Below are 24,434 nucleotides of genomic sequence, written 5' to 3'. Positions count from 1 at the left end.
AGCCGGGATTTGAACCCCTGACCTCTGACTCCAAAGCCCGGGCTCTTTCCACTGAGCCACGCTGCTTGTCGATAACACTTGCCCAAGGTGACACAGCAGGCACGTGGCGGGGTCGGGATTCAAACCCACGACCCTCTGACTCCAAGGCTCCGCCCGAATCCCGTTTTTGAGCCCGAGAACTGCTCCGGGCCGCGGTTGGGGATCATGAGGGGATCGTCTTCTAGACTGTAAGCCCACTGTTGGGTAGGGACCGTCTCTCGATGTTGCCAACTTGGACGTCCCAAGCGCTTAGTCCAGTGCTCTGCACACAGTAAGCGCTCAACATATTTATTCTATTTATTTTATTTTGTTAATATGTTTTGTTTTGTTGTCTGTCTCCTCCTTCTAGACTGTGAGCCCACTGTTGGGTAGGGACCATCTGTATAAGTTGCCAACTTGTACTTCCCAAGTGCTTAGTACAGTGCTCTGCACACAGTAAGCGCTCAATAAATACAATTGAATGAATGGATGAAGTCGCATAACTTCTTCTAGACTGTGAGCCCACTGTTGGGTAGGGACCATCTCTCTATGTTGCCAACTTGGACTTCCCAAGCGCTTAGCACAGTGCTCTCCACACAGTAAGCGCTCAATCAATACGATTGAATGAATGGATGAAGTCGCATAACTTCTAGACTGTGAGCCCACTGTTGGGTAGGGACCGTCTCTGTAAGTTGCCAACTTGGACTTCCCAAGCGCTTAGTACAGTGCTCTGCACACAGGAAGCGCTCAATCAATACGACTGAATGAATGAAGTCGCATAACTTCTTCTAGACTGTGAGCCCACTGTTGGGTAGGGACTGTCTCTAGATGTTGCCAACTAGGACTTCCCAAGCGCTCAGCACAGTGCTCTGCACGCAGTAAGCGCTCAATCAGCACGACTGAATGAGTGGATGAAGTCGCATAACTTCTTTTATCAATCAATCGTATTTATTGAGCGCTTACTGTGTGCAGAGCACTGGACTAAGCGCTTGGGAAGTCCAAGTTGGCAACATCTAGAGACAGTCCCTACCCAACAGTGGGCTCCCAGTCTAAAAGGGGGAGCCAGAGAACAAAACCAAACATACTAACAAAATCAAATCAATCAATCAATCAATCAATTGTATTTATTGAGCACTTACTGTGTGCAGAGCACTGGACTAAGCGCTTGGGAAGTCCAAGTTGGCAACATAGAGAGACAGTCCCTACCCAACAGTGGGCTCCCAGTCTAAAAGGGGGAGCCAGAGAACTAAAACCAAACAAACAAAATAAAATCAATCGTATTTATTGAGCGCTTACTGTGTGCAGAGCACTGGACTAAGCGCTTGGGAAGTCCAAGTTGGCAACATAGAGAGACAGTCCCTACCCAACAGTGGGCTCCCAGTCTAGAAGGGGGAGCCAGAGAACTAAAACCAAACATACTAACAAAATAAAATCAATCAATCGTATTTATTGAGCGCTTACTGCGTGCAGAGCACTGGACTAAGCGCTTGGGAAGTCCCAGTTGGCAACACAGAGAGACAGGCCCTACCCAACAGTGGGGAGCCAGAGAACTAAAACCAAACATACTAACAAAATAAAAATCAATCAATCGTATTTATTGAGCGCTTACTGTGTGCAGAGCACTGGACTAAGCGCTTGGGAAGTCCAAGTTGGCAACATAGAGAGACAGGCCCTACCCAACAGTGGGCTCGCAGTCTAAAGATATGGACAAGTAAAATAAATAAATAAATAGAGTAATAATAATAGAGTAGACCGTCCCTCTATGTTGCCAACTTGGACTTCCCAAGCGCTTAGCACAGTGCTCTGCACGCAGGAAGCGCTCAGTCAATATGACTGAATGAATGAATGAGGCGTTCTGAAAGCGTCGCGATCGCCACGTTCTCCGGCGGGATTTGGCCCCTCCGGCGCCCCGTAGACCGGAAGTGACGGGCGGCGGTGGCCGTTTTTTCTCGTTTGGCCGCGGGTCGCCATGGCGACCGGTCGCTTGGGCGTCGGGGAGACCTTGGAGGCGCTGAATGCGGCCTTGAGGCCCCGCAGTCCGCGCCCCAGCCGGCCCGGGAGGTCCGTCTGGTTTAAGGAGAGCACCGCCCGCAACCTTCACAGCCGCGACTTCCTCGCCCCCCGGAACGCCCTGAGGGCCCTGTTCCGCGACGGCCAGGTGGGAAGTGGGAGGGGAACGACCGGGGGAGGGGCCCGGGGTGATTATAATAATAATAATAATAATAATATTTAATAATTGCTTAATAATGCTGCTTCAATGCTTATAAAGTGAGCCGCGACTTCCTCGCCCCCCGGGACGCCCTGAGGGCCCTGGGCCGCGACGGCCAGGTGGGAAGTGGGAGGGGAACGATCGGGGGAGGAGCCTGGGATGATAATAATAATAACAATAATAATAACGATATTTAATAATTGCTTAATAATGCTTATTAAATGCTTAATTGCTTATAAAATGACCTTCAGGGCCGCGACTTTTTCTCGCCCCCCCCGGGACGCCCTGAAGGCCCTGGGCCGCGACGGCCAGGTGGGAAGTGGGAGGGAAACGATCGGGGGAGGAGCCCGCGTGATTATAATAATAATAATATTTAATAATTGCTTAACAATGCTTCTTAAATGCTTATAAAATGACCTTAAGAGCAGCGACTTTCTCGCCCCCCGGGACGCCCTGAAGGCCCTGGGCCGCGACGGCCAGGTGGGAAGTGGGAGGGAAACGATCGGGGGAGGAGCCCGGGATGATAATAATAATAATAATAATAATATTTAATAATTCCTTAATAATGTTTCTTAAATGCTTAAATGCTTATAAAATGACCTTAAGAGCAGCGACTTTCTCGCCCCCCGGGACGCCCTGAAGGCCCTGGGCCGCGACGGCCAGGTGGGAAGTGGGAGGGAAACGATCGGGGGAGGAGCCCGGGGTAGTAATAATAATAATAGTAATAATAATAATAATTATATTATTTAATAACTCCTTAATAATGCTTCCTAAATGTTTATAAAATGACCTTAAGAGCCGCGACTTTCTCGCCCCCCCCCCCGGGACGCCCTGAAGGCCCTGGTCCGCGACGGCCAGGTGGGAAGTGGGAGGGGAACGATTGGGGGAGGAGCCCGGGATGATAATAATAATAACAATAATAATAATATAATATTTAATAATTGATTAATAATGCTTATTAAATGCTTAATTGCTTAAATGCTTATAAAATGACCTTCAGGGCCGCGACTTTCTCGCCCCCCCAGGATGCCCTGAAGGCCCTGGTCCGCGACGGCCAGGTGGGAAGTGGGAGGGAGACGATCGTGGGGGCGGGGGAGAAGCCCGGGATGATAATATTAATAATAATATTTAATAATTGCTTAATAATGCTTCTTAAATGCTTAAATGCTTATAAAATGACCTTAAGAGCCGCGACTTCCTCACCCCCCGGGACGCCCTGAAGGTCCTGGTCCGCGACGGCCAGGTGGGAAGTGGGAGGGAAACGATCGGGGGGAGGAGCCGGGGATAATAATGATAATATTAATAATATTTAATAATTGCTTAATAATGCTTCTTAAATGCTTAATTGGTTAAATGCTTATAAAATGACCTTCAGGGCCGCGACTTCCTCGCCCCCCGGGCCGCCCTGAAGGCCCTGGTCCGCGACGGCCAGGTGGGAAGTGGGAGGAGCCCTGGATGATAATAATAGTAATGACAATAATAATAATATTAATAATTGCTTAATAATGCTTCTTAAATGCTTAAATGCTTATAAAATGACCTTCAGGGCCGCGACTTTCTCGCCCCCCGGGACGCCCTGAAGGCCCTGTTCCGCGACGGCCAGGTGGGAAGTGAGAGGGAAATGATCGGGGGAGGAGCCCGGGATAACAATAATAATAATAATATTTAATGATTGCTTAATAATGCTTAAATGCTTAGTAATTTATTAAGCAAAAGCACCATTCTAAGCGCTGGGGAGGTTACGAGGTGATCAGGTTGGCCCACGGGGGGGCTCGCAGTCTTCATCCCCATTTTCCAGATGAGGGAACTGAGGCCCAGAGAAGCTTGCCCAAAGTCACCCAGCTGGCAATTGGCGGAGCCAGGATTTGAACCCATGACCTCTGTCTTCTAGACTGGGAGCCCACTGTTGGGTAGGGACCGGCCCTGTATGTTGCCAACTTGGACTTCCCAAGCTCAGCGGAAAGAGCTCGAGCTTTGGAGGCAGAAGTCAGGGGTTCGAATCCCGGCTCCACCAACTGTCAGTTGTGCGACTTTGGGCAAGTCACTTCACTTCTCTGGGCCTCAGTTACCTCATCTGGAAAATGGGGATTAAGACTGTGAGCCCCCCGTGGGACAACCCGATCACCTTGTAACCTCCCCAGCGCTTAGAACAGTGCTTTATGCACTTAATAAATGCCATTATTATTATTATTATTACAGTGCTCTGCACACAATAAGCGCTCAATAAATATGATTGAATGAGTGAATGAATGACTCCAAAGCCCGGGCTCTTTCCACTGAGCCGCGCCGCTTACAGCGGAACGATGAGAGGTCAGGGCGATGGGGAGTAACGGCCGGTGAGGAGGGGTCAACGCTGGCCAAACCGGAGAAGCAGCGTGGCTCAGCGGAAAGAGCCCGGGCTTTGGAGTCCGAGGTCATGGGTTCAAATCCCGGCTCCGCCACTTGTCAGCTGGGTGACTTTGGGCAAGTCACTTCACTTCTCTGGGCCTCAGTTCCCTCATCTGGAAAATGGGGAGGAAGACTGTGAGCCCCACGTGGGACAACCTGATCACCTTGTATCCTCCCCAGCGCTTAGAACGGTGCTTTGCACATAGCGCTTAACCAATGCCATCATCATTATTATTATCATTATCATTTTAAGGGGAGCGGACTGACTCTGCCATCCCCGACGGCTCCAGCTGAAACCACCCCGCTCTCCTTCCCCACTCCGTCTTCCGTGGTTGAGATGCAGATGCCGTAGGGGAGCACACGGTCACGACATCCCTCACCCGGACCCGAGTCTTAAAGGGGAAGGGGCAGGAGGGCCGGAGCCAGCGTATTTAGTTCCGACCGACGGAAACTCGGCGACCGCTTTTGGATTCACCCCTTTCTCCTCCCCTCCTGCAGGTCCCCAAAGACGTCCTGGATTTGGTAACGGCCCTCAAAGGCCCCGGAGTGCTTCCTGTTCAGAAATGCATCCAGACCCAGGCCGGGGTGGTGCTCCAACTGGAGCGACCGGCCATCTTTCAGCAGGTCCTCAATACTCTCCCACGGTACATCAGACCTCCCGCTTTCCCTTCAGCGGGCGGCAAGGTAGTCGTCTTGGACTGCGTGCCCTTGCATAGCCAGAAGAAGTTGGAGGCCCTCAGCCTGAACCACCTGAGGGTCATCTTGGTGGCCGATCACCTGGCTGAAGTCCTCAGGACCCAAGGGTGAGTTCCTTTAGGGTTTCTGCAGCTATCCCCTTTCCTAGGGTATGCCCCCTCGTGCTGTTCGCTCAGCCTCTCTGGGTATGGTACTTGTTAAGCGCTTACTGCGGGCCGGGCTCCGGCCTAATCGCCGAGGTCGAGGCAGGCCGATCAGGCAGGACGCGATCCCCGTCCCGCGTGGGGCTCGCGGCCTTAATCCCCGTTTTGACGGACGAGGCGATCGCGGCGCAGAGAAGGGAAGTGACTTGCCCGAGGTGGCGCAGGAGGTAAGTGGCGGAGCCGGGATTAGAACCCAGGTCCTCCGAGTCCCAGGCCCGTGCTCTGTCCGGTAGGTCTCGTTACTTAGAGAAGCAGCGTGGCTCAATGGAAAGAGCCCCGGCTTGGGAGTCAGAGGTCGGGGGTTCAGACCCCCACAGGCTCTGCCAATTAGCTGCGTGACTTTGAGACAAGTCACTTCACTTCTCTGGGCCTCAGTTCCCTCATCTGTAAAATGGGGATGAAGACTGTGAGCCCCCCGTGGGACAACCTGATCACCTTGTGTCCTCCCCAGCGCTGAGAACAGTGCTTTGCACGTAGTGAGCGTTTAACAGATGCCGTCATCATTATTCTCCTGTGTTTGTCCTGTAGGATCGAGGTGCGGCTAGTCCCAGCCTTGCACGATGATCAGATCAGGTCGTTTCTTCGGCAGCTGAAAGTGAACTGGCCTGCGGCATCAGCCAAAGGTTCCTTGCCACCTGAAGCCAGGGCGGCAGCCAAACAAGTACTCCGCCAGGGCGTTGCCGCCCTGGTTGAACAGTGGAAGTTGGAGACTCGCGGGCTACCCACCGGAGTGCTGTGCAAAATACACTTAAAGAAATTCCTCCAACAGCAGCCGCATTTGAGAGGCTACGATGCCAACCTGGACAGTTGCTTAGGTAAGTACCGAAGGGAACCCCTGGGGACGGGGGAGGCGGAAAAGTCTCCGTCGTTCATCGCCACCCTGCTTTTCTAGCTCTGCCGTCCCGGGCCTGCGCCCGATTGCACAGTAAGGGAAGCGGGGCCCCAGAAAGCTGGGTGGTGAGTGTCTCGGGGTACAAAAATCACCCTCATGTGGGTCTGACCGTCTTTTCTTCGTTGTTCACAGTGAGAGAAGAGCACCTGGAAACCCTTGTGGAGTTGCAGGAGGCTACTCGGCCTAAACAATCAATCCATCCAATGGTATTTAAAAAAAAAAAAAAGATTATGGTATTTGTTAAGCGCGTATCGTGTTCCGGGCGCTAGACTGAGCTCTGGGATAGATATAGGATAATCGGGTCGGACGCTGTCCGTATCCCACATGGGGCTCACAGTCTTAACCTCCATTTTACAGATGGGGTAACTGAGGCACAGAGAAGTTAAGTATTTATCGAGTGCCTACTAGATGTGCAGAGCACTGCGCGACGCAGCAGAGTCGTGTGCAGCCTAGAGGGGCGACGTTGATATAAATGAATAAATTGTGGATATGTACGTAAATGCTGTGGGACTGAGGGTGGGGTAGTGCTAACAGGGTACAGATTCATTCAGCCAGGCAATCGTATTCATCGAGTGCTTACTGTGTGCAGAGCACTGTACTAAACGCTTGGAAAGTACAATTCGGCAACAGAGAGAGACACTCCCTACCCAACAACAGGCTCCCAGTCCCAGATCCAAGTGCATCAGGCGATACAGAAAGAAGGGAGAGTAGGGGCAGAGAGGGCTGAATCGGGGAAGAGGCCTCCTGGAGAAGATGTGACTTTAATAAAGCTTTGAAGGTGGTCTGTCATATATGGAGGGAGTTGGAGGATGTGGGCACAGGCTTGGCGGTGAGGTGAGTAAGTTTGGCGTTGGAGGAGCGAAGCGTGCGGGCTGGGTTGTAGAAAAATCAGTGAGGTAAGGTAGCATTTATGTACATATCCATGATTTATGTATACTGAAGTCTGTCTCACCCTCTAAACTCTAAGCTCACTGTGGGTAGGGAACGTGTCTACCGACTCTGTTATATTGGACTCTCCCAAGGGCTTAGGACAGCGTTCTGCACACAGTAAGTGCTCAGTAAATATGACTGAGTGGTTGATAGGTAGGAGGGGGAGAGCTGATCGAGTGCCGATGGTAAGCCGATGGTAAGGAGTCTCTGTTTGATGCGGAGGTGGATGGGCAACCGCTGGAGGTTCTTGAGTGGGGACACGTGGACTGAATTTTTTTTTTTAAAAGCAATCTGGGCAGCTCAGTGAAGTGTGGACTGGAGTCAGGAGAGACAGGGAGGTCAGCAAGGAGGCTGATAGAATAATCAAGGCAGGATAGGATAAGTATTTGGATGTGCGGAGTAGGAGTTTGGAGAGGAAAGGAGGGATTTTAGCGATGTCGTGAAGGTCGAACTGACACTGAACATATGGGTTGAATGAGAGTGAGTCAAGGATAATGCCAAGTTTATGGGCTTATGAGATTGGGAGGGTAGTAGTGTCGTCTACAGTGATGCTGGGGGGACGGGATGTCGGTGGGAAGCTGGGGAGTTCTGTTTTGGACATGCTTAGTTTGAGGTCTCGGCAGGACATGCGGTTAGGGATGTCCTGAAGGCAGGAGGAAATGCAAGACTACAGAGCAGAGGGGTCAGGGCTGGAGAGGTAAATTTGGGAATCATCCACGTAGTAAGCGAAGGTGAGTAATTAAAGGTAGGGTAAAGTGAAACCGTGGGAGGGAATGAATTTCCCAAGGGAGTGGGTGTAGTTACAGAATAGAAGGGGACCCAGAACTGAGCCTTGAGGGACTCAAGGACTATTAAGAGGGTGGGAGGCAGAGGAGGAGCCCGCGAAAGAGACTGAGCGACGAGAGAGACAGGAGAACTAGGACAGGACAGCGTCAGTGAAGCCGAGGTTGGATAATGTTTCCAGGAGAAAGGGGGTGGTCCCCAGTGTCATAGGCAGCTGAGAAGTCAAGAAGGATTCATTCATTCAGTCGTATTTATTCAGCGCTCACTGTGTGCAGAGCACTTGGAAAGTACAATTCAGCACCAAATAGAGACAGTCCCTGCCCACAATGGGCTCACAGTCTAGAAAGGGGGAAACAGGCATCAAAACAAGTAAACAGGCATCAATATAAATAAATAGAATTCTCAATATAAACACATCAGGAAGAAAACAAGTGGAATTATAGGTATGTACATATATGCACACAAGTCAGGTGGGGAGGGGGATGAGGATGGGGTAGAGTTGGTTGGATTTGGCAAGATGAAGGCCGTTGGTGACTTGAGAGGGCTGTTTCCATGGATTGGAGTGGGTCAAGGAGAGAATTGGAGGAGAGGCAGTGGAGGCAACTTGCTCGGGGAGATGGGGTGACAACTGGAGGGAGCAGTGGGGGCAAAGGAGGGTTTTTTGAGAGTAGGGGAAACACGAGCATGTCTGAAAGCTGTGGGGAAGAGGCCACTGGAAAGTGAACGGTTGAAGATGGCAGTCTGGTGGGGGAGAAGGGAGGGGGCGAGTGTTTTGATAAGATACGAAGGAATGGGGTCGGAGGTGTTTAGGTGGAGGGAGTAGAGTTTGAAAGGAGATGAGAAATCTCTTGAGACACTGCTAGGAAATATGGGAGAGTTGAGGAGGGAGAGACAGAAGAGGAACAGGAGAGATTTGCCTGGCACATAGTAAGTGCTTAACATATGCCGTAATTAATATTATTATTTTAGGGAGATCGTGCCTGACGGTTTCAATTTTCTCAATTAAAGTATGTGGCCAGATTCCCAGGGGAAAGAGATGGGGACGGGGGTGGAGGAGGGAGTTAAATATCTGGAACAGCTGGCGCGGGCAATGAGTATGGGCATCGAGAAAGATGGAGTATTGCCGTCCGGGGGAGGAGAGGTCAGAATTGAAGCAGGTGAGGACGAATTCAGGATGGATGAGGTCGGCCTGGTGTCTGGATTAGTACCGGCAGCGCTCTGCTGCTCCAGCCCAGGAGCGGAGGAAGCTGACTGTGGGGGGATTCAGGGTCGCGAGTCAGTGGTACAAGATGGACAGAGGCACGGGGGAGCGAGAGAATTTGAGTTCAGTGGCAGGAGCGGAGGAAGCTGACTGTGGAGGGGATTCAGGGTCGTGAGTTAGTGGCACAAGATGGACAGAGGCACGGGGGAGCGAGAGAATTTGAGTTCAGTGGAGAGGGCGGTGATGAGGGTGTCAGTTTGTGCATCAAGAGAAGGTAGTTTGGGTATTCATTCATTCATTCAGTCGTATTTATTGAGCGCTTACTGTGTGCACAGCACTGTAGTAAGTGCTTGGAAAGTACAACTCGGCAACGGAGACAGTCCCTACCCGACAGCGGGCTCACAGTCTAGAAGGGGAGACAACAACAAAACACAGAACAGTAACGTCAAAATAGATAACTAGAATTATAGATATATACACATCATTAATAAAATAAATAGAATAATAAATATGTACAAATATACACAGGCGCTGTGGGGCAGAGAAGGGGGTAGAGCAGAGGAGCAGAGGAAAAGGACTCAGTCTGGGAAGGCCTCCTGGAGGAGGTGAGCTCTCAGTAGGAAGAGAGCTAGTTTGGCAGATGTGAGGAGGGGAAGGGCATCCCAGGCCAGAGGTAGGACGTGGGCTGGGGGTCGACGGCGGGACGGGCGAGAACGAGGCCCGGTGAGGAGGTGAGCGGCGGAGGAGCGGAGGGTGTGGGCTGGGCTGGGCTCCCACCCCCACACTGACCCGGTGGGGGGCCGCGTCCCCCCGGAAATGGGCGGTGAGTTTAAAGAGCAGGACAGGCTGAGCCGGAAAGAGCCCGGGCCTCGGAGTCAGGAGGTCGTGGGTTCTAATCCTGGCTCCTGCTGTGTGACCTTGGGCGAGTCACTTCATTTCCCTGTGCCTCGGTTCCCTCGTCGGCTCTGAGGTGGGTATGGAGGCCGAATGGGGCGTGATGACTTTAGAACATTGGAGGGGGTAAAAGGATCAGAGGTCTCTGTGGGGAACAAGACAAGAGTTGCAGGGAGTGGTGTGGGTGTGGAGGTGGGGGGAGAGAAAGAGAGAGTGAGTGATCTCTTTGCTGTTGCCTTTGCCAGGGCCCTACCCCAAAGGATGATTGCACACTCATCTATGTGGTGAGCTGCGAGGAGGAGTTCCAGCAACAGAAAGTTGACTTGATTTGGCGATTATTAAACATCAACGCCCCCTCCGAGCAGGTGGGCACCGCTTTTCATGCCACACATCTCCATCGTCCCCATCCCCATCTTTTAGATGGTTGGGGGTGGGATGGTAGAACTGCCGTGGGAAGAAGTGAGATGGGATCCCAAGGGATGCCTGGGGCCAGGTTCGTTCATTCATTCATTCATTGAATTGTCTTTATTGAGCGCTTACTGTGTGCAGAGCATTGGACTAAGCGCTTGGGAAGTCCAAGTTGGCAATGTACAGAGACGGTCCCTACCCAACAGTGGGCTCACGGTCTAGAAGACCGTAGAGGAAGAGAACCTGGATGATTATGATGGGATGGGAGGGGAACCGGGGAAGGAGCCGTTTTGCTATCTGTAGTTCTTTCTCTTTTAGAAATACCTCGTCTGTGGCACAGTGAAAGTTACCGGTGATTCTGCACCTCCAGCCGCTTTCCAATACCATCAGTAAGTACATTCTTTCCTTCATGTATCGAGAAGGATAGTAGGGGCCCGGGGCTGGGGGGATCCCCAGGCCCTCCTATGTAACAGCCTCCTTACCCGTCTCTCCCCTTAAGTCGATCGTATAATAATAATGATGATGATGATGATGATGATGATGGCATTTATTAAGCGCTTACTATGTGCAAAGCACGTACCATCTTTCTACAACCCAATCAGAGCACATCTCTCCCCTCCCCCAGACTTCTCTGCCTCCCCCCCCGTAAAAAAAAATCTCCCACTGCTTCTTGTTCAAAACAAAAACCCCTGACCACGGGCTCGCTTCTCTTCTCACCTTGTTGCACCCCAGCTCGTGCTTTTTCCGTCTCCCAAATCTCTCTCCCGTCTCTGCTCCAGTGTTCATGCCTTAACCTCACCTTTAGCCTTCTCTAAACCCAAATCCTTTTTCAGAGGCTTTCTGAGAAGCCACCTCTTCCAGGAGGCCCTCCCTGATTAATCCCCCACCTACCCAGGTGGCAAGCAGTGGTCGTTACTGAGCGCTTACTGTGGGCAGAGCACATCACCTTACTTGGTTTACCTACGTATGCGCGGCACAATTGGCTTTTTTATGTATTTCGTTTAGTCGCATATTATGCTTTGTGAGTTTAGTTTTGCCACTCATTTATGTACGCGTTATATTTTGCCAATCATTTACATAGTTGGTAGTTCTATGATGGGTACTAATCAGCTACATTTGTGTGTTTTACATTATCTTTCCCAACCACGGTCTATCTGTCGATTTACGTCCGTTGCCTCTCCCCTTCAGGGCTGACCCTAGGGGTGAGGGGGCGGCGGGGCTTGGGAAGGTCTAGAGACCGGGAATTACATCCTTCCCAGTGGGCCCCCTGACTGCCCCAGGCCCACCATACTGTAGGCAGGGAGAAGGTGTGGCACCCCTTCACCCCCTCCTCTCCCCAGAACGCTGCTTTGCCGGGAGGAGAGGGGGAGAGCGGGGCCAGGGCCGCCTGGAGACCAGTCAGGTGCGGTGGGGAGGTGAGGCGGGGAATTTCAAGAATGGAAATCCCACCCTGAAATCTTCCCCCGGTCCCCCAGATGGAAACTCTGCCATCCGAGAGCTTTGGGCGGCAGCGAGCAGGGAAGAGCAAGGGGGCTCTGGGGCTTGGGTTACCCTGTGTCCCTGCCCGGTGGCAGCTAACTGGAGCCCTGCTGCCGGTGCCGGTGCCGGGATCCCGAAGACACAAGCGGTTGACCCTAGCTCCTTTAAACTGTGAGCTCCTCGAGGGCGGGGATTGTGTCTTTCCCTTCTGTGTAGCGCCTAGTTCCTTCCTAGTGCCCCCTGCCCCCTACTCCCAGTGGGGTCAGTTGGTACTCAGGCTCCGGGGTCCTGACGTCAGGGAGAGGACGTCTCTGTCAGCCTTGGACATCCCGTAGGGTCCAGAGATTGGGTCTGGGCCGAGGAGAGAAATGGTGAGGATTTGCCCCGACCAGGCTCTCCTGATGTAATGGACTCCTTGGTTTCCCTAAGGGCTTCTTTTCATTTATTTATTTATTCGTTTATTTTGTCCTTACAGAATCAGGCAGGCCCAGATGTATGAAGCCTCGGCACAGAAACGTGCGAGAACCCATCTTCAAGGTAGTAGCTCATTCTTTTGTTAGGAAATCTTTTTGCCTGGCTCCCATTACACCATCTCCCCATAGCTCCAGGGGCACATGCTGTCTGTGTGTGTATGTCTCTCTCTCTTTTCTGTCTGTCTGTCTCTGTTTCTCTCTGTCTTCCTTCTGCTCAGATGCTTGGGGTAGGGAAGGCTGAATCACAGAGCAGGGAAGCCAACACTCCTTGCAGGGGGTGACCAGTGAATACTGGGGAAGCTGCTCCTTAGTCATTCATTCATTTATTCATCCAGTCATATTTATTGAGCGCCTACTGTGTGCAGAGCACTGTACTAAGCATTTGGGAGCGTACACTATAACAGTAGACACATTCCCTGCTCACAATGAGCTAACAGACGAGAGGGGGAGACAGACATTAATGTAACTAAATAAATACAGATATTACGGATACCTCAGCAGTTAACACCCTCTTCTGCCTGGGCAGGTGAGGGATGGAAAGAAAACATTTGTGTCCTCACTGCTGCCACAATCAAGTTTGAGATGCTGAGCACCGCCCATCGGAGTCAGGTAAGTGTCAGAGAGATTCCAAGTCCAACCCCAGAGCCATCCCTGCTGACCTAAAACTCACATCAGTTGGAATCCAGCTCCTCGGCACCTCCCATCCGTGTCCTGGCCAGGAGACAGAATTCAAAGTCAGATGCTCACTCCCCGCTGTGTTCTTATTAAGCTTCAGGGAAATGGCTGAGGATCGTGCCCAGGTCCACTCAGGTGGCAGGAAACTCCCCCTGCGGAGCGCTGGAATGCCAAAAGGGAGCGAGGAGAAGACTGATCCCGAGCAGAAGGAGGGGGCGGGAGGCGTGGGAAACGAGGGTGAGGATCGGTGTTGGCAGTTGTCTCCCCTCCGCTCCCTCCCCAAGGTGGGCCTTGAGGTTGCATCTCCCCTTCAGGAGCCAGACTAGAGTTCTGCCCAGTCAGTCGGTCAGTCAGTGGTATTTATTGAGGGATTACTGGGTGCAGAGCACTGTACCGAGCACTTGGGCGAGGAAGTAGACACACTCCTGACTCTTAAGAGAGTTTACAGTCTACCACTAAAATAGAGGTCAGGGAAAGCTGTAGTTTTTCAAGCTGTGTCTGTGGGTACCGCGTGGAGTTCAGCGCTTAGTGGGTGAGGACTCCAGTAAGGCCCTCAAGACCCGAGCTGAGCCCCCAGGGTGGCAGCAGGTGGGCACAGAGCTGAACTGCTCCAGGCTCCCCAGGCCTCCCCCTTACTCCCCACAGCATCATTCCAGGTTGGTGCGGGGGGCTGTAATGTCACCAGAACGTACGTGGCCAGAAATCCCCACCCAGGGAGTTGCCGCAGGGTGGGCAGTCGGGTCTGGTTTGGGTGGCACCATGGCTGCTGGACCTTGGGCTTCCCCCCCGGGCGGGCCCCTGCCGGGACACTTCTGGAGGTAGAGTGAGTGCCGAGGAGGGTTGCTTGGCACCCAGCGTGGGCCCTCAGCCTGGTCTAGAAAGAGCCAAACAGGGTTCACTGTGGTCAGACACAGCTGAAGGCAGCTGAGGAATGTACCCGGAGGGGAAGGTCCACAAAGACTGGCAGGAATCTACAAATCAGGATTAGCAGGGTGGGAGCGAACGGTTGGGCACAAAGGGGAAGCAAGGTACACTTGGAAAACCACTTCGGTATCGGTTGGAATGGCTGACTAGACTAAGCGGAGGCAACTTAAATGCTGGAAGGAAACTGGGACCTTCCACCTAGACTGTTTCCCCAGTGACTTCCAGTCCGTAATTGGAGTGGCATTTCTAGGGAAATGGCGAGGGGCGTTTTTTGCTCTGCTGTCCCAGCCCCCAACTGACCTCCTTTCCCTGGCTTCAACTGCCGTCTCCACTGGACGATTCCCAAATCTTCCTCTCCAGCCCTGACCTTCTCTCCTCTTCAGTCCCACATTTCCTCCTACCCGCGGGACGTCTCTAGCTGGCTGTTCCGCTGGCGTCTCAAACTTAACGTGTCCCAAACAGAGCTCCTCATCTTCCCACCCAAACCCTGTCCTTCCCCTGGTTTTTTCCCATCACTGTAGGCGGCACCACCATCCTCCCTGTCTCACGGGCCTGAAACCTTGGCGTTATCTTCGACTAATCGCCCTCATTCAACCCACATACTCAGTGTCCTCAAACCACATCCTACCCTCCCAACATCACTAAAAGCCATCCTTTCCTCTCCATCCGAACTGCTGCTACGCCCATCCGAGCACTGATCCCATCCCGCCTTGATTGCTGCGTCAGCCTCCTTTCTGACCTTCCTGCTTCTCCCCCCGCCAGTCCTTCCTTCACCCTGCTGCCCAGTTCATATCTGCCCACTCCTCAAGAACCTCCAGTGGTTGCCCGTCCTTCTCTGCATCAAACAGAAACCCCTTACGGTTGGATTTAAAGGACTCAACCAGCCCGCCCCCTCCTACCTTACCTTGCTGAGCTCCCACTACAGTCCAGCCCACGCACGTCCCCCCTCTAACGCCAACCTACTCACCGTACCTCAATCTCGTCCGTTTCACCGCTGATCTCTTGTCCATATCCTCCCTCTGGTCTGAAGCTCCCTCCCCCTTCGTTTAGGACAGACCACCACTCGCCCTACCTTCAAAGCCTTATTAAAATCCCGTCTCCTTCAGGAGGCCTTCCCTGACTCAGTCCTCATTCCCCCCTACTCCCTCTCCCTCCTCCTGCGCGCTTGGATCCGTACCTTTCAGGCGCTTGGTATTTGCCCCGCGGCCCTTATGTACGGATCCGTAATTTATTTTCCTGTCTGTCTCCCCCTCTGGACGGTCAACTCCTCGAGGGCAGGGAATGTGCCTACCAAACTGTATTTTATTGTGCTCTCCCAAGCGCTTAGTCCGGTGCTCTGCGTACTGTGAGCGCTCAGTAAATACCATTGATGGATCGATCGATCCCTCCCTCCGGGGCTGTCTACAGATCCCGGCAGCCCGCAGGCATAGGCAGGACGACACTGTGCAGGCGTGGCAGCTGACTCCCCGGAGTGAGGCCCAGACTCCCTTTGGGCCCTTGACCAGACGCGGTCATCGCACATTCTACAGCCTTCACTGTGGCTCAGGGGCTAATTGAAAAAGTTTAAAAACCTGGGTTCTGTGGATTTGAATCCTGCCTCTGGGTTTTCAGTTTGTCAGTTCTTAGCAACAGAGCCCGAAGGGCATTCCTTCACTCCGGCCCATCCGACTTAGGGACCCCACGTGCCCTGCGTGCTGGTGGGGAGACGGATGGGGCGGCCCTATGGTGAAAGGTTGGAACTGGCCACTCTCCTCTGCCCCTCCGAGTCATATATGTTGCCAACTTGTACTTCCCAAGCGCTTAGTACAGTGCTCTGCACACAGTAAGTGCTCAATAAATACGATTGATGATGATATAGGTATTTATCCTGCCAACCCCGGTGTCACCCTCAAATCATGGTGTGTCAACAGTTGTTTCGGTGGGAAATAAGGGGGAAGGGACGAGAAGGTTCAAAACCAGTTGAAAAGAGTACATGGCTTCTCTTCACGCCAAGCAGAATTCAAGTAGGCTGGGGAAGACGAAAGCCGTATAGAGCTTGAAATATTGTGCTTCACTTGTTTCTCTGACGTTTCTCTGACTCTGATCACCTCAATGCTTAAAGTCAGTTTCTAGTAAAGGATGAATTTTAAATACCTGCAATTGGTTCCCTTTGAAATGCTAACGAAGGACTGGTAACAGGGTTTCCACACCATCCTGTCATCTGCCTGAAACAGCAGTCCTGGCAGAGACCCATCCTGGTTGGTATAAGCAATTCAGAGCCGCGTTATGGTAACTATGTTCCCCTATTCTTCCGTCTCGTTTATAAAAGCGAACCATGCGTTTTTAGCAGAGATGACCGTACCTGCCGAAAGGCGGGGCGGGGAGGGGAGGGCAGGGCCTGTGGCGGGCTTGAAACGGCCACGTCGAGAGCCGCGGCTGTCCCCGGCTCCGGTCCTGGGAGGACTCAGGGTGGGGGCAGGAGGCACCTGCGGGGGCCCAGTGGGCAGGGGGAGGACCTGCTCCTCCGGCCCAGGCGCCGTCCCGGGAGCCGAGCCACCTCCCTCTCCCCAGCTGGCTCCCTCGGAGGACGGACGGAGCCGGGCCGCTGGACGGCTGTCTCCGCCCCGCTTCCCGCGGCAGAAGCCGGGTGGGACAGGGTTAGGAGCGGACCCTAGTTACCTATAATGTCTCAATTTGCTAGTAGTCGTGCAGATTGATTCTAAGATCTATAAAAGCGCGGGCCCACGCCGGAACGGATAACTGTTATTAAGGGACCGCCCCTCGAGCGAGTCTGCCGTACTTGCTTTAACCGGGGAGAGGAGCGGGAAGGGACAGGTTGGAGGAAGCAAGATCTGAGAGTCCTCGTTTGCCCCTCCAGGGATGGCCGGGCCCCTGCTGGGGGAGGCAAGGGGAGGGAAGGAATTCTTCCCTTGGTGGTCCCTTTTAAGTCCCTACCGCTCTATAGTCTCCATTCTGTTCCTTACTTTAGAAGTTCCGTTTCCGTCCGATCAGTGATGAGAGTTCCCCGTCTCGTGTGAATGGCGAGGAGGATCTTTGAAACCCCAGTGGTCCGGAATCATCCTGGGTGAAGGGGGTGAATAGGAAAATGGTCATTTTTTTTTTTTCTTCTTCACCTGCAGATCACTCTGAACCTGGGTGCCACCAGCGCCTCCTCCAAAGGAAACAGGAGCGGAACCTTTGTCATGTACAACTGTGCCCGCCTGGCCACCCTCTTCGAAAACTACAAGCGGGCCGTGGAGCGAGGTGAGGGCTCGAGGGACCGGCCGGCCCAGTCGTCCGAGGGGAGGAAGTAAGAGGCCGGACGTCGGCTGCCGCTTTTCCCAGGGCTCGTGAGAAAACTCACCTCCGAGGTTCCCACTGGAACCTGTGGCTTAATTTCCTTTTGTCGAGTTTCAAAGACGAAAGCAGCGTTTGCCAAAAGTCTCGCTCCGGCTGGAAGCCCAGGAGGAAACCCGGGTGCCGCCTGGTTGCGAATCGGCCCCATGTAGTCCGTCCCTGTATTCTGTCTGCAGGTCTGTATCCTGCTTTGCCCTCCGCATCTGAAATTGACTTCTCCGTGCTGCACGAAGAGGTGAGTGCTCCACGGGGGGAGAGCTTTCCTCTCCAAGCCCCGTCCTCCACGTTCCGCTCCTCGGGAGCCACTCTGTTTTACCCCATCTGTGGATCCTACCAGGACTGTGGCTTCAGGCCCCCGCCGAAGGGCTAGAGGCTTCCCGGTCAGAAGTACCGGGATGCAAGTTTTCACTAGGCATTTTGGGCAGAGTAATGTTAGGGAATTAAGAAACGCGTGTCTGACCGCACGAGCCTTTCTGGATCCGGGGTCCCTTTAACGCGGGGCTCTGCCGCAACCCGACTCTGGCACTGCAGGCGAACTGGGTGGACTCGGTTACACGGAGGCGCGGGGGGCGGCGTTCCCACTGGCCCCCACGCCGCACTCAGGACACCGGCCTCATTTCATCCATCTGCTCCAGCTCCCCGGGCCGTCGTCCCCTTCTCCAACGCTAGCCGTTCCTCGATCCGACTCAGAGGCGAATGTAGCCAGCTCGCCCGTAGAACGTGGTCTCGCGATCCGCTGGGGCCGGGCCGGGATCGGGAGACGTCCTTCCCACGTCACGCACCCGCTTCTGGTGTCGGAAGTGGCGGTGCCGAGTGCGGCATCGGACGCGGGGGTGTCGGCGGGGGGGGGATATACTGTAGCCCGGGTTTTCCGTAATGCGGGGGGTCTGTCGAGGATGCAACCCCCTGCGGTTTGCGAGACTTGGCGTTCCCCCTCTGCCCCAGAGTGGCTTGCAACCCCACGGGCTGGGCTGGCTTGGGGGCGGTCAGAACTGAGGGAAGGCTCCAGGGCAAAGCTGCCGTTTCTTTGCGCAGGGAGAATGGCTTCTGCTTTTCAATGACATAATCCCCTACTCGGAAATACTCACTCAACTAGCCAAGCTTCCCGTCTCCAGCCCAGGGATACGCATTCCCATCAGCACCGAGGCGGTAAGAGGCTGGGAGCTCGTTGTGGGCAGGGAATGTGTCTGTTCTATTGTTATACTGTACTCTCCCAAGCTCCCGAGCACTGCGCTGAAACCTGCCCCCCGGTCCCGCTCTCTTCCTCCAGGCCCCCCGTTTCCTTTGGGCCAAGTGCTTCAGTCGTCTGCGGCGTGACCTTGGCCGAGTCACTTCTCTGTGCCTCAGTTACCTCCTCTGTAAAACGGGGCTTGAGACTGTGAGCCCCACAGGGGACAAGGCACTGTGTCCAACTTGATTTGCTTGAATCCTCCCCAGTGCTTATTCTTTCATTCAGTCGTATTTATTGAGCGCTTACTGTGTGCAGAGCACTGGACTAAGCACAAGTCGGTAACATCTAGAGACGGTCCCGCCTGGCACATGGTAAGCGCTTAACAAGTGCCATTATTACTATTAATAATAAATCGAGCATTGAGCCTCACCCGGGGGAATCCGTGGCGTGGGGGCTGCAGGACCCCCGGGGTGGGCGTTGCTAGGATGCTACCAAGGAGTGAAACTACAAAAGCCGAGACTCGACGCGTCCAACTCCTCCAGGAGCAAACTCGGTGCCTGTTTATCGTTCTGAGACCGTGTCAGTGACTTGCGGCCCTTTCGGGGCCGCAACTGCCCGTGGCACGATTAAGTGTAAGGAAACTGGGGAAGAGAACGATCAATTAAATTTCTTGCCCTTGGCTCCATACCTTTTAATAATAATGATGGTATTTGTTAAGCGCTTACTATGTGCGAGGCACTGTTCTAAGCGCTGAAGCACTTCCTGTTCGCCCCACCTTCAGCCCCACCTCATTACGTACACAGCTGTGATGTATTTATTTTAATGTCCGTCTCCCTCTCTAGAAGGCAGAGAACGTGCTCACCAACTCTGCTGTATTGTACCCTCCCAAGCGTTTAGTACAGTGTTCTGCGCTCAGTAAATAGCATTGACTGATTGATTGCTGATCCAGTGTGGGATCAGGAGGAAGACAGGGTTTGGGTGGGAAACCCTAGTTCTTCTAGGCTGTGAGCCCACTGTTGGGTAGGGACCGTCTCCATATGTTGCCAACTTGGACTTCCCAAGCGCTTAGTCCAGTGCTCTGCACACAGTAAGCGCTCAATAAATACGATTGATTGGTTCAAGATCAGGGAGAGAAAAAGTTATGAAAGGGAGACAGACAGCAGATATTTATTTATATTACGGTGTGTCTCCCCCTCGAGACTCTGAGCTTGTTGTGGGCAGGGAATGTGTCCGTCTGTTAAGGTATTGTACTCCAGTGCAGTGCTTTGCACACAGTAAGCGCTCAATAAATACGATTGATTGGTTCAAGATCAGGGGGAGAAAAAGTTATGAAAGGGAGACAGACAGCAGATATTTATATTAAGGTGTGTCTCCCCCTGAAGATTGAGCTTGTTGTGGGCAGGGAATATGTCCGTCTGTTAAGGTATTGTACTCCAGTACAGTGCTTTGCACACAGGAAGCGCTCAATAAATACGATTGATTGGTTCAAGATCAGGGGGAGAAAAAGTTATGAAAGGGAGACAGACAGCAGATATTTATTTATATTAAGGTGTGCCTCCCCCTCGAGACTCTGAGCTTGTTGTGGGCAGGGAATGTGTCCGTCTGTTAAGGTATTGTACTCCAGTGCAGTGCTTTGCACACAGGAAGCGCTCAATAAATACGATTGATGATGATGATGATCCCGGCTGCAACTCTGCCGGCGCTCCCGGCTATAGAAGGGGCTGTAAGTGACTTCTCTTGCTTGTGTCACAGATCTGTAAGTTCCTGATGCAGCTGAGCACAGACTTCAGCTCCTACTACAACCGGATTCACATACTGAGGGTAAGGTCCTTTTTTGTTCGGTTCGTGGCGGTGGCTCCCTGAAGGCGGAAAACGGAACCGTGGAAAATGGGGTAGAAATCCAGGGCTGTTAGGTGTGGCCACCGGATCCCAGAAGATGGCTTGGGAATGGGGAATCTCACTCCCGTGTTGCAGGAGCAGCCCGACTTGCTTCCTGACCATAAAGCGTGTGCCTCGGGGTGGGGGGAGAACGTGTCCATTTATCATCATCCTTATCAATCGTATTTATTGAGCGCTTACTGTGTGCAGAGCACTGTACTAAGCGCTTGGGAAGTACAAGTTGGCAACATATATGACTCGGAGGGGCAGAGGAGAGTGGCCAGTTCCAACCTTTCACCATAGGGCCGCCCCATCCATCTCCCCACCAGCGCGCAGGGCACGTGGGGTCCCTAAGTCGGATGGGCGGGAGTGAAGGAATGCCCTTAGGGCTCTCTTGCTACGAACTGACAAACTGAAAACCCAGAGGCAGGATTCGAATCCACAGAACCTAGGTTTTTAAACTTTTTCAGTTAGCCCCGAGCCACAGTGAAGGCTGTAGAATGTGCGATGACCGCGTCTGGTCAAGGGCCCAAAGGGAGCCTGGGCCTCACTCCGGGGAGTCAGCTGCCACGCCTGCACAGTGTCCTCCTGCCTATGCCCGCGGGCTGCCGGGATCTGTAGACAGCCCCGGAGGGAGGGATCGATCCATCCATCAATGGTATTTACTGAGCACTGGGTTGGTTCCTTTCTGCCCAGCAGCAGGACCAGATAGCTCTCTGCCTCAGGCACCCGGCCATCTCTTCTGGGCCCTGGTTGTGGGGTTGGGGCGGAGGTGGCGGCCGGTGGCAGCGTGGGCCTGGGAACGTAATGCCGGCCGTGTCGCTGGTCTGCTGTGTGACCTTAAGTCGCTTCACAAGGCAGGCGAAGCGGGGAGAGCGGGCGACGGGTCCGGTGGCATTAGTGCCTAAATCCAGGTTAACCACCTCCTCCCCCAGTTCCACGGCTGCTCCAAACTCACGAAGCCGCCCTCACTCCCGTTCTCTCTCTCTCTGTCTCCCGCAGGAGCCCCAGCCTCATCTGTTTGGCCAGATGTTTGCCCGTCTACAGTTGCTGCAGGCAGTAAGGGAGGTGTTCCACAGGGCCTTGTCTGTACTCCACCTCCCACCGCTCAACCAGATCTAACGCAGCTGGGCAGCCCTCCGGCTCCGGAAGCCCGAGGGAGTGGACGTGCCAACTGTTCACGTTTAGATAAGTTGTTTTATTTCAGTGTAGTTTTTACGATAAGGACGAGCCCTGCGCTCTGGCTAGGGGCAACCGGAGAACGGCGTGAATTTCCCGTTTGTCGACGGGGTCGCTTTGCCGCGGCCGGAGGGGCTCCCCTTTATGGTCTCGGATCGTTCGGAAGCAGCCGCTTAAAGTTGAGCGGCACTTCGGCTGCGCCCGGCGGAGCCCCTTCCAGACGGAGTCTTTTCAGGGAAAAAGGAAGCTGCTGTTTTTCGGTAAGCTTCTACCGTCGTCTTCCTTCCTGCATGGGGCCGTTCCCCGCCGGGGGTTCCAGCAGCCAGGCTGGTACTCGCTGCTGACCCACCCCCCGAGTAGTAAACGACTGGAAACTCCGGCCCTTTACCATCTCACGAGTTAGCTCTCCGCCTCCGACCACCTTGCCAGAAGCGCCGCCTTCGGCCCGTTCCGTCCTACCGACTTTTATTGTTACGGACTGAGGAACAACGTGGGGGGGCTCTGGGGAAACTTGAACATGCAGGTATTTTACTCCGAAATTAAAAAGAGACTTTGTTTTAATGGATGAGTGTCCGGGAGTTTCAGTTCAAGCTCTGTAGGAGGGAGGAGGGTTATGGGGGATTCTCGCACAGCTGGGAAGTTCGTAAATTCACCTCCCAGGGGCCGAAAGCGTGAAACAACTACTTGTCCTGCTGCGCCTGTGCATCAAAGGAGCGTGGCCCGCGGAAAGAGCCCAGGTCCAAGAGACAGGGGACCTGGATTCTAATCCCGGCCCCACCGCTTGTCTGCTCTGTGACCTTAGGTAAGTCATTTCACTTCCTCTCTGCCTGCTGCTACATCTGTAACCAAAAAAAATGTGGATTATTTTTACTAATTGTAACGATGATAATGTTAATGATGAAGTTAAGCACCGTTCTAAGCACTGGGGTCGACACAAGCTAATCAGGTTGGACCCAGTCCATGTCCCACGTGGGGCTCAGAGTCTTAATCCCCATTAGACTTTTAGACTGTGAGCCCACTGTTGGGTAGGGACCGTCTCTATATGTTGCCAACTTGGACTTCCCAAGCGCTTAGTACAGTGCTCTGCACACAGTAAGCGCTCAATAAATACGATTGATTGATTAGAGAAACAGCGTGGCTCAGTGGAAAGGGCCCGGGCTTGGGACTTCAAATCCCAGCTCCGCCGACTGTCAGCTGTGTGACTTTGGGCAAGTCACTTCACTTCTCTGGGCCTCACTTCCCTCATCTGTAAAATGGGGACGAAGACTGGGAGCCCCACGTGGGACAGCCTGATCACCTCGTATCCTCCCCGGCGCTTAGAACGGTGCTTTGCACATAGTAAGCGCTTTTCAAATGCCATTATTATTTTACGGATGAAGTAACTGAAGCACAGAGAAGTGAAGGGGCTTTCCCAAGGTCCCACAGCGGACAAGTGGCGGAGCCGGGCCCAAGTCCTTCGGATTCCCAGGCCCGGGCTCTAGCCACTAGGCCAATCTGCTGACCGGAACTGTGAGTCCCGCGAGGGACGGGGACTGAGTCCAACCTGATTATTCACTCAGTCGTATTTACTGAGCGCTTACTGTGTACGAAGCACTGTTGTATCTACCCCAGCGCTCAGTACAGTGCCTGGCACCGAGTCAGCTCCCAACAAGTACCGCTAAAAATACTCAAAACATCAAGAAGCCACCTTGGAGTCAGACCTTGTTCCAAGGCCTGCACTCATCCCGTAACCAACTGCCTCACATCGGGTGCTGTTGGACTACGGGGAGATCGGGCGAGAGAGCGGAGAGGGCTGTAGGTCGGCTATCGCCAGGGGCGAGAAACAACTCAAGTGCAGGGCGTCCCAACAGTGGGTTACCTTTTAGGTGCCCTCGAAGTTCCCCAGAAGTAGGTGGTCCAGGATATTGGCCCCTGACGGGGCAACGGCAGGGCTTGGCTGAGCGGTCCCGTTCGGGAGCGCGCTGCTCGCTCCGAAGGGGGAGAGGGACGAGAAAAGGTGGCCCTCGAGACTCCTACCTCAAGCTAAACTCGCCTTCCCAGGAGAAGCAGCGTGGCTCAGCGGAAAGGGCCCGGGCTTCGGAGTCGGGGCTCACCGCCACTTGTCAGCTGGGTGACTGGGGGCAAGTCGCTTCGCGTCTCTGGGCCTCCGTGACCTCATCTGGAAAATGGGGGTGAAGACTGTGAGCCCCACGTGGGGCAACCTGATCACCTTGTAACCTCCCCAGCGCTTAGAACAGTGCTTTGCATGGAGTAAGCGCTTAATAAATGCCATCATCATTATTATTATTATTATTTTGTCACCAGCGGGGAGCTTTAAGTCCTCGGAACAGAAACAAATACCAATCAATCAATCAATCAATCGTATTTATTGAGCGCTTACTGTGTGCAGAGCACTGGACTAAGCGCTTGGCCAGATTAGAGGACTTCTGCTTCCTTCCTCTCCCCCTCGTCCTCCTCTCCATCCCCCCCATTTTACCTCCTTCCCTTCCCCACAGCACCTGTATATGTGTTTGTACATATTTATTACTCTTACTTGTACATATCTATTCTATTTTATTTTGTTAGTATGTCTGGTTTTGTTCTCTGTCTCCCCCTTTTAGACTGGGAGCCCACTGTTGGGTAGGGACCGTCTCTCTATGTTGCCGACTTGTACTTCCCAAGCGCTTAGTCCAGTGCTCTGCACACAGTAAGCGCTCA

At 53.4% G+C, this 24,434-nt stretch overlaps 1 protein-coding gene across 1 annotated transcript; it reads left to right on the top strand.

Annotated features, from left to right (window-relative positions):
* The first annotated feature begins 1,987 nt into the window (after positions 1-1,987).
* DALRD3 (DALR anticodon binding domain containing 3) lies at positions 1,988-22,298 on the top strand. The gene is made up of 13 exons (XM_038740765.1): positions 1,988-2,176; positions 5,114-5,418; positions 6,043-6,329; positions 6,539-6,612; positions 10,460-10,579; positions 10,941-11,011; positions 12,577-12,638; positions 13,101-13,183; positions 17,293-17,416; positions 17,686-17,744; positions 18,545-18,658; positions 20,433-20,501; positions 21,561-22,298. Exons 1-13 carry the CDS (start codon positions 1,988-1,990, stop codon positions 21,678-21,680), a joined length of 1,677 nt encoding a protein of 558 aa, XP_038596693.1. The 3' UTR covers positions 21,681-22,298.
* The last annotated feature ends 2,136 nt before the right edge of the window (positions 22,299-24,434 follow it).

This window comes from Tachyglossus aculeatus, chromosome X1, assembly GCF_015852505.1.
Source record: "Tachyglossus aculeatus isolate mTacAcu1 chromosome X1, mTacAcu1.pri, whole genome shotgun sequence".
Classification (NCBI taxonomy): Eukaryota; Metazoa; Chordata; class Mammalia; order Monotremata; family Tachyglossidae; genus Tachyglossus; species Tachyglossus aculeatus.
Note: the sequence above shows the minus strand (reverse complement) of the source record. Positions and strands in the feature narration are given on the sequence as shown.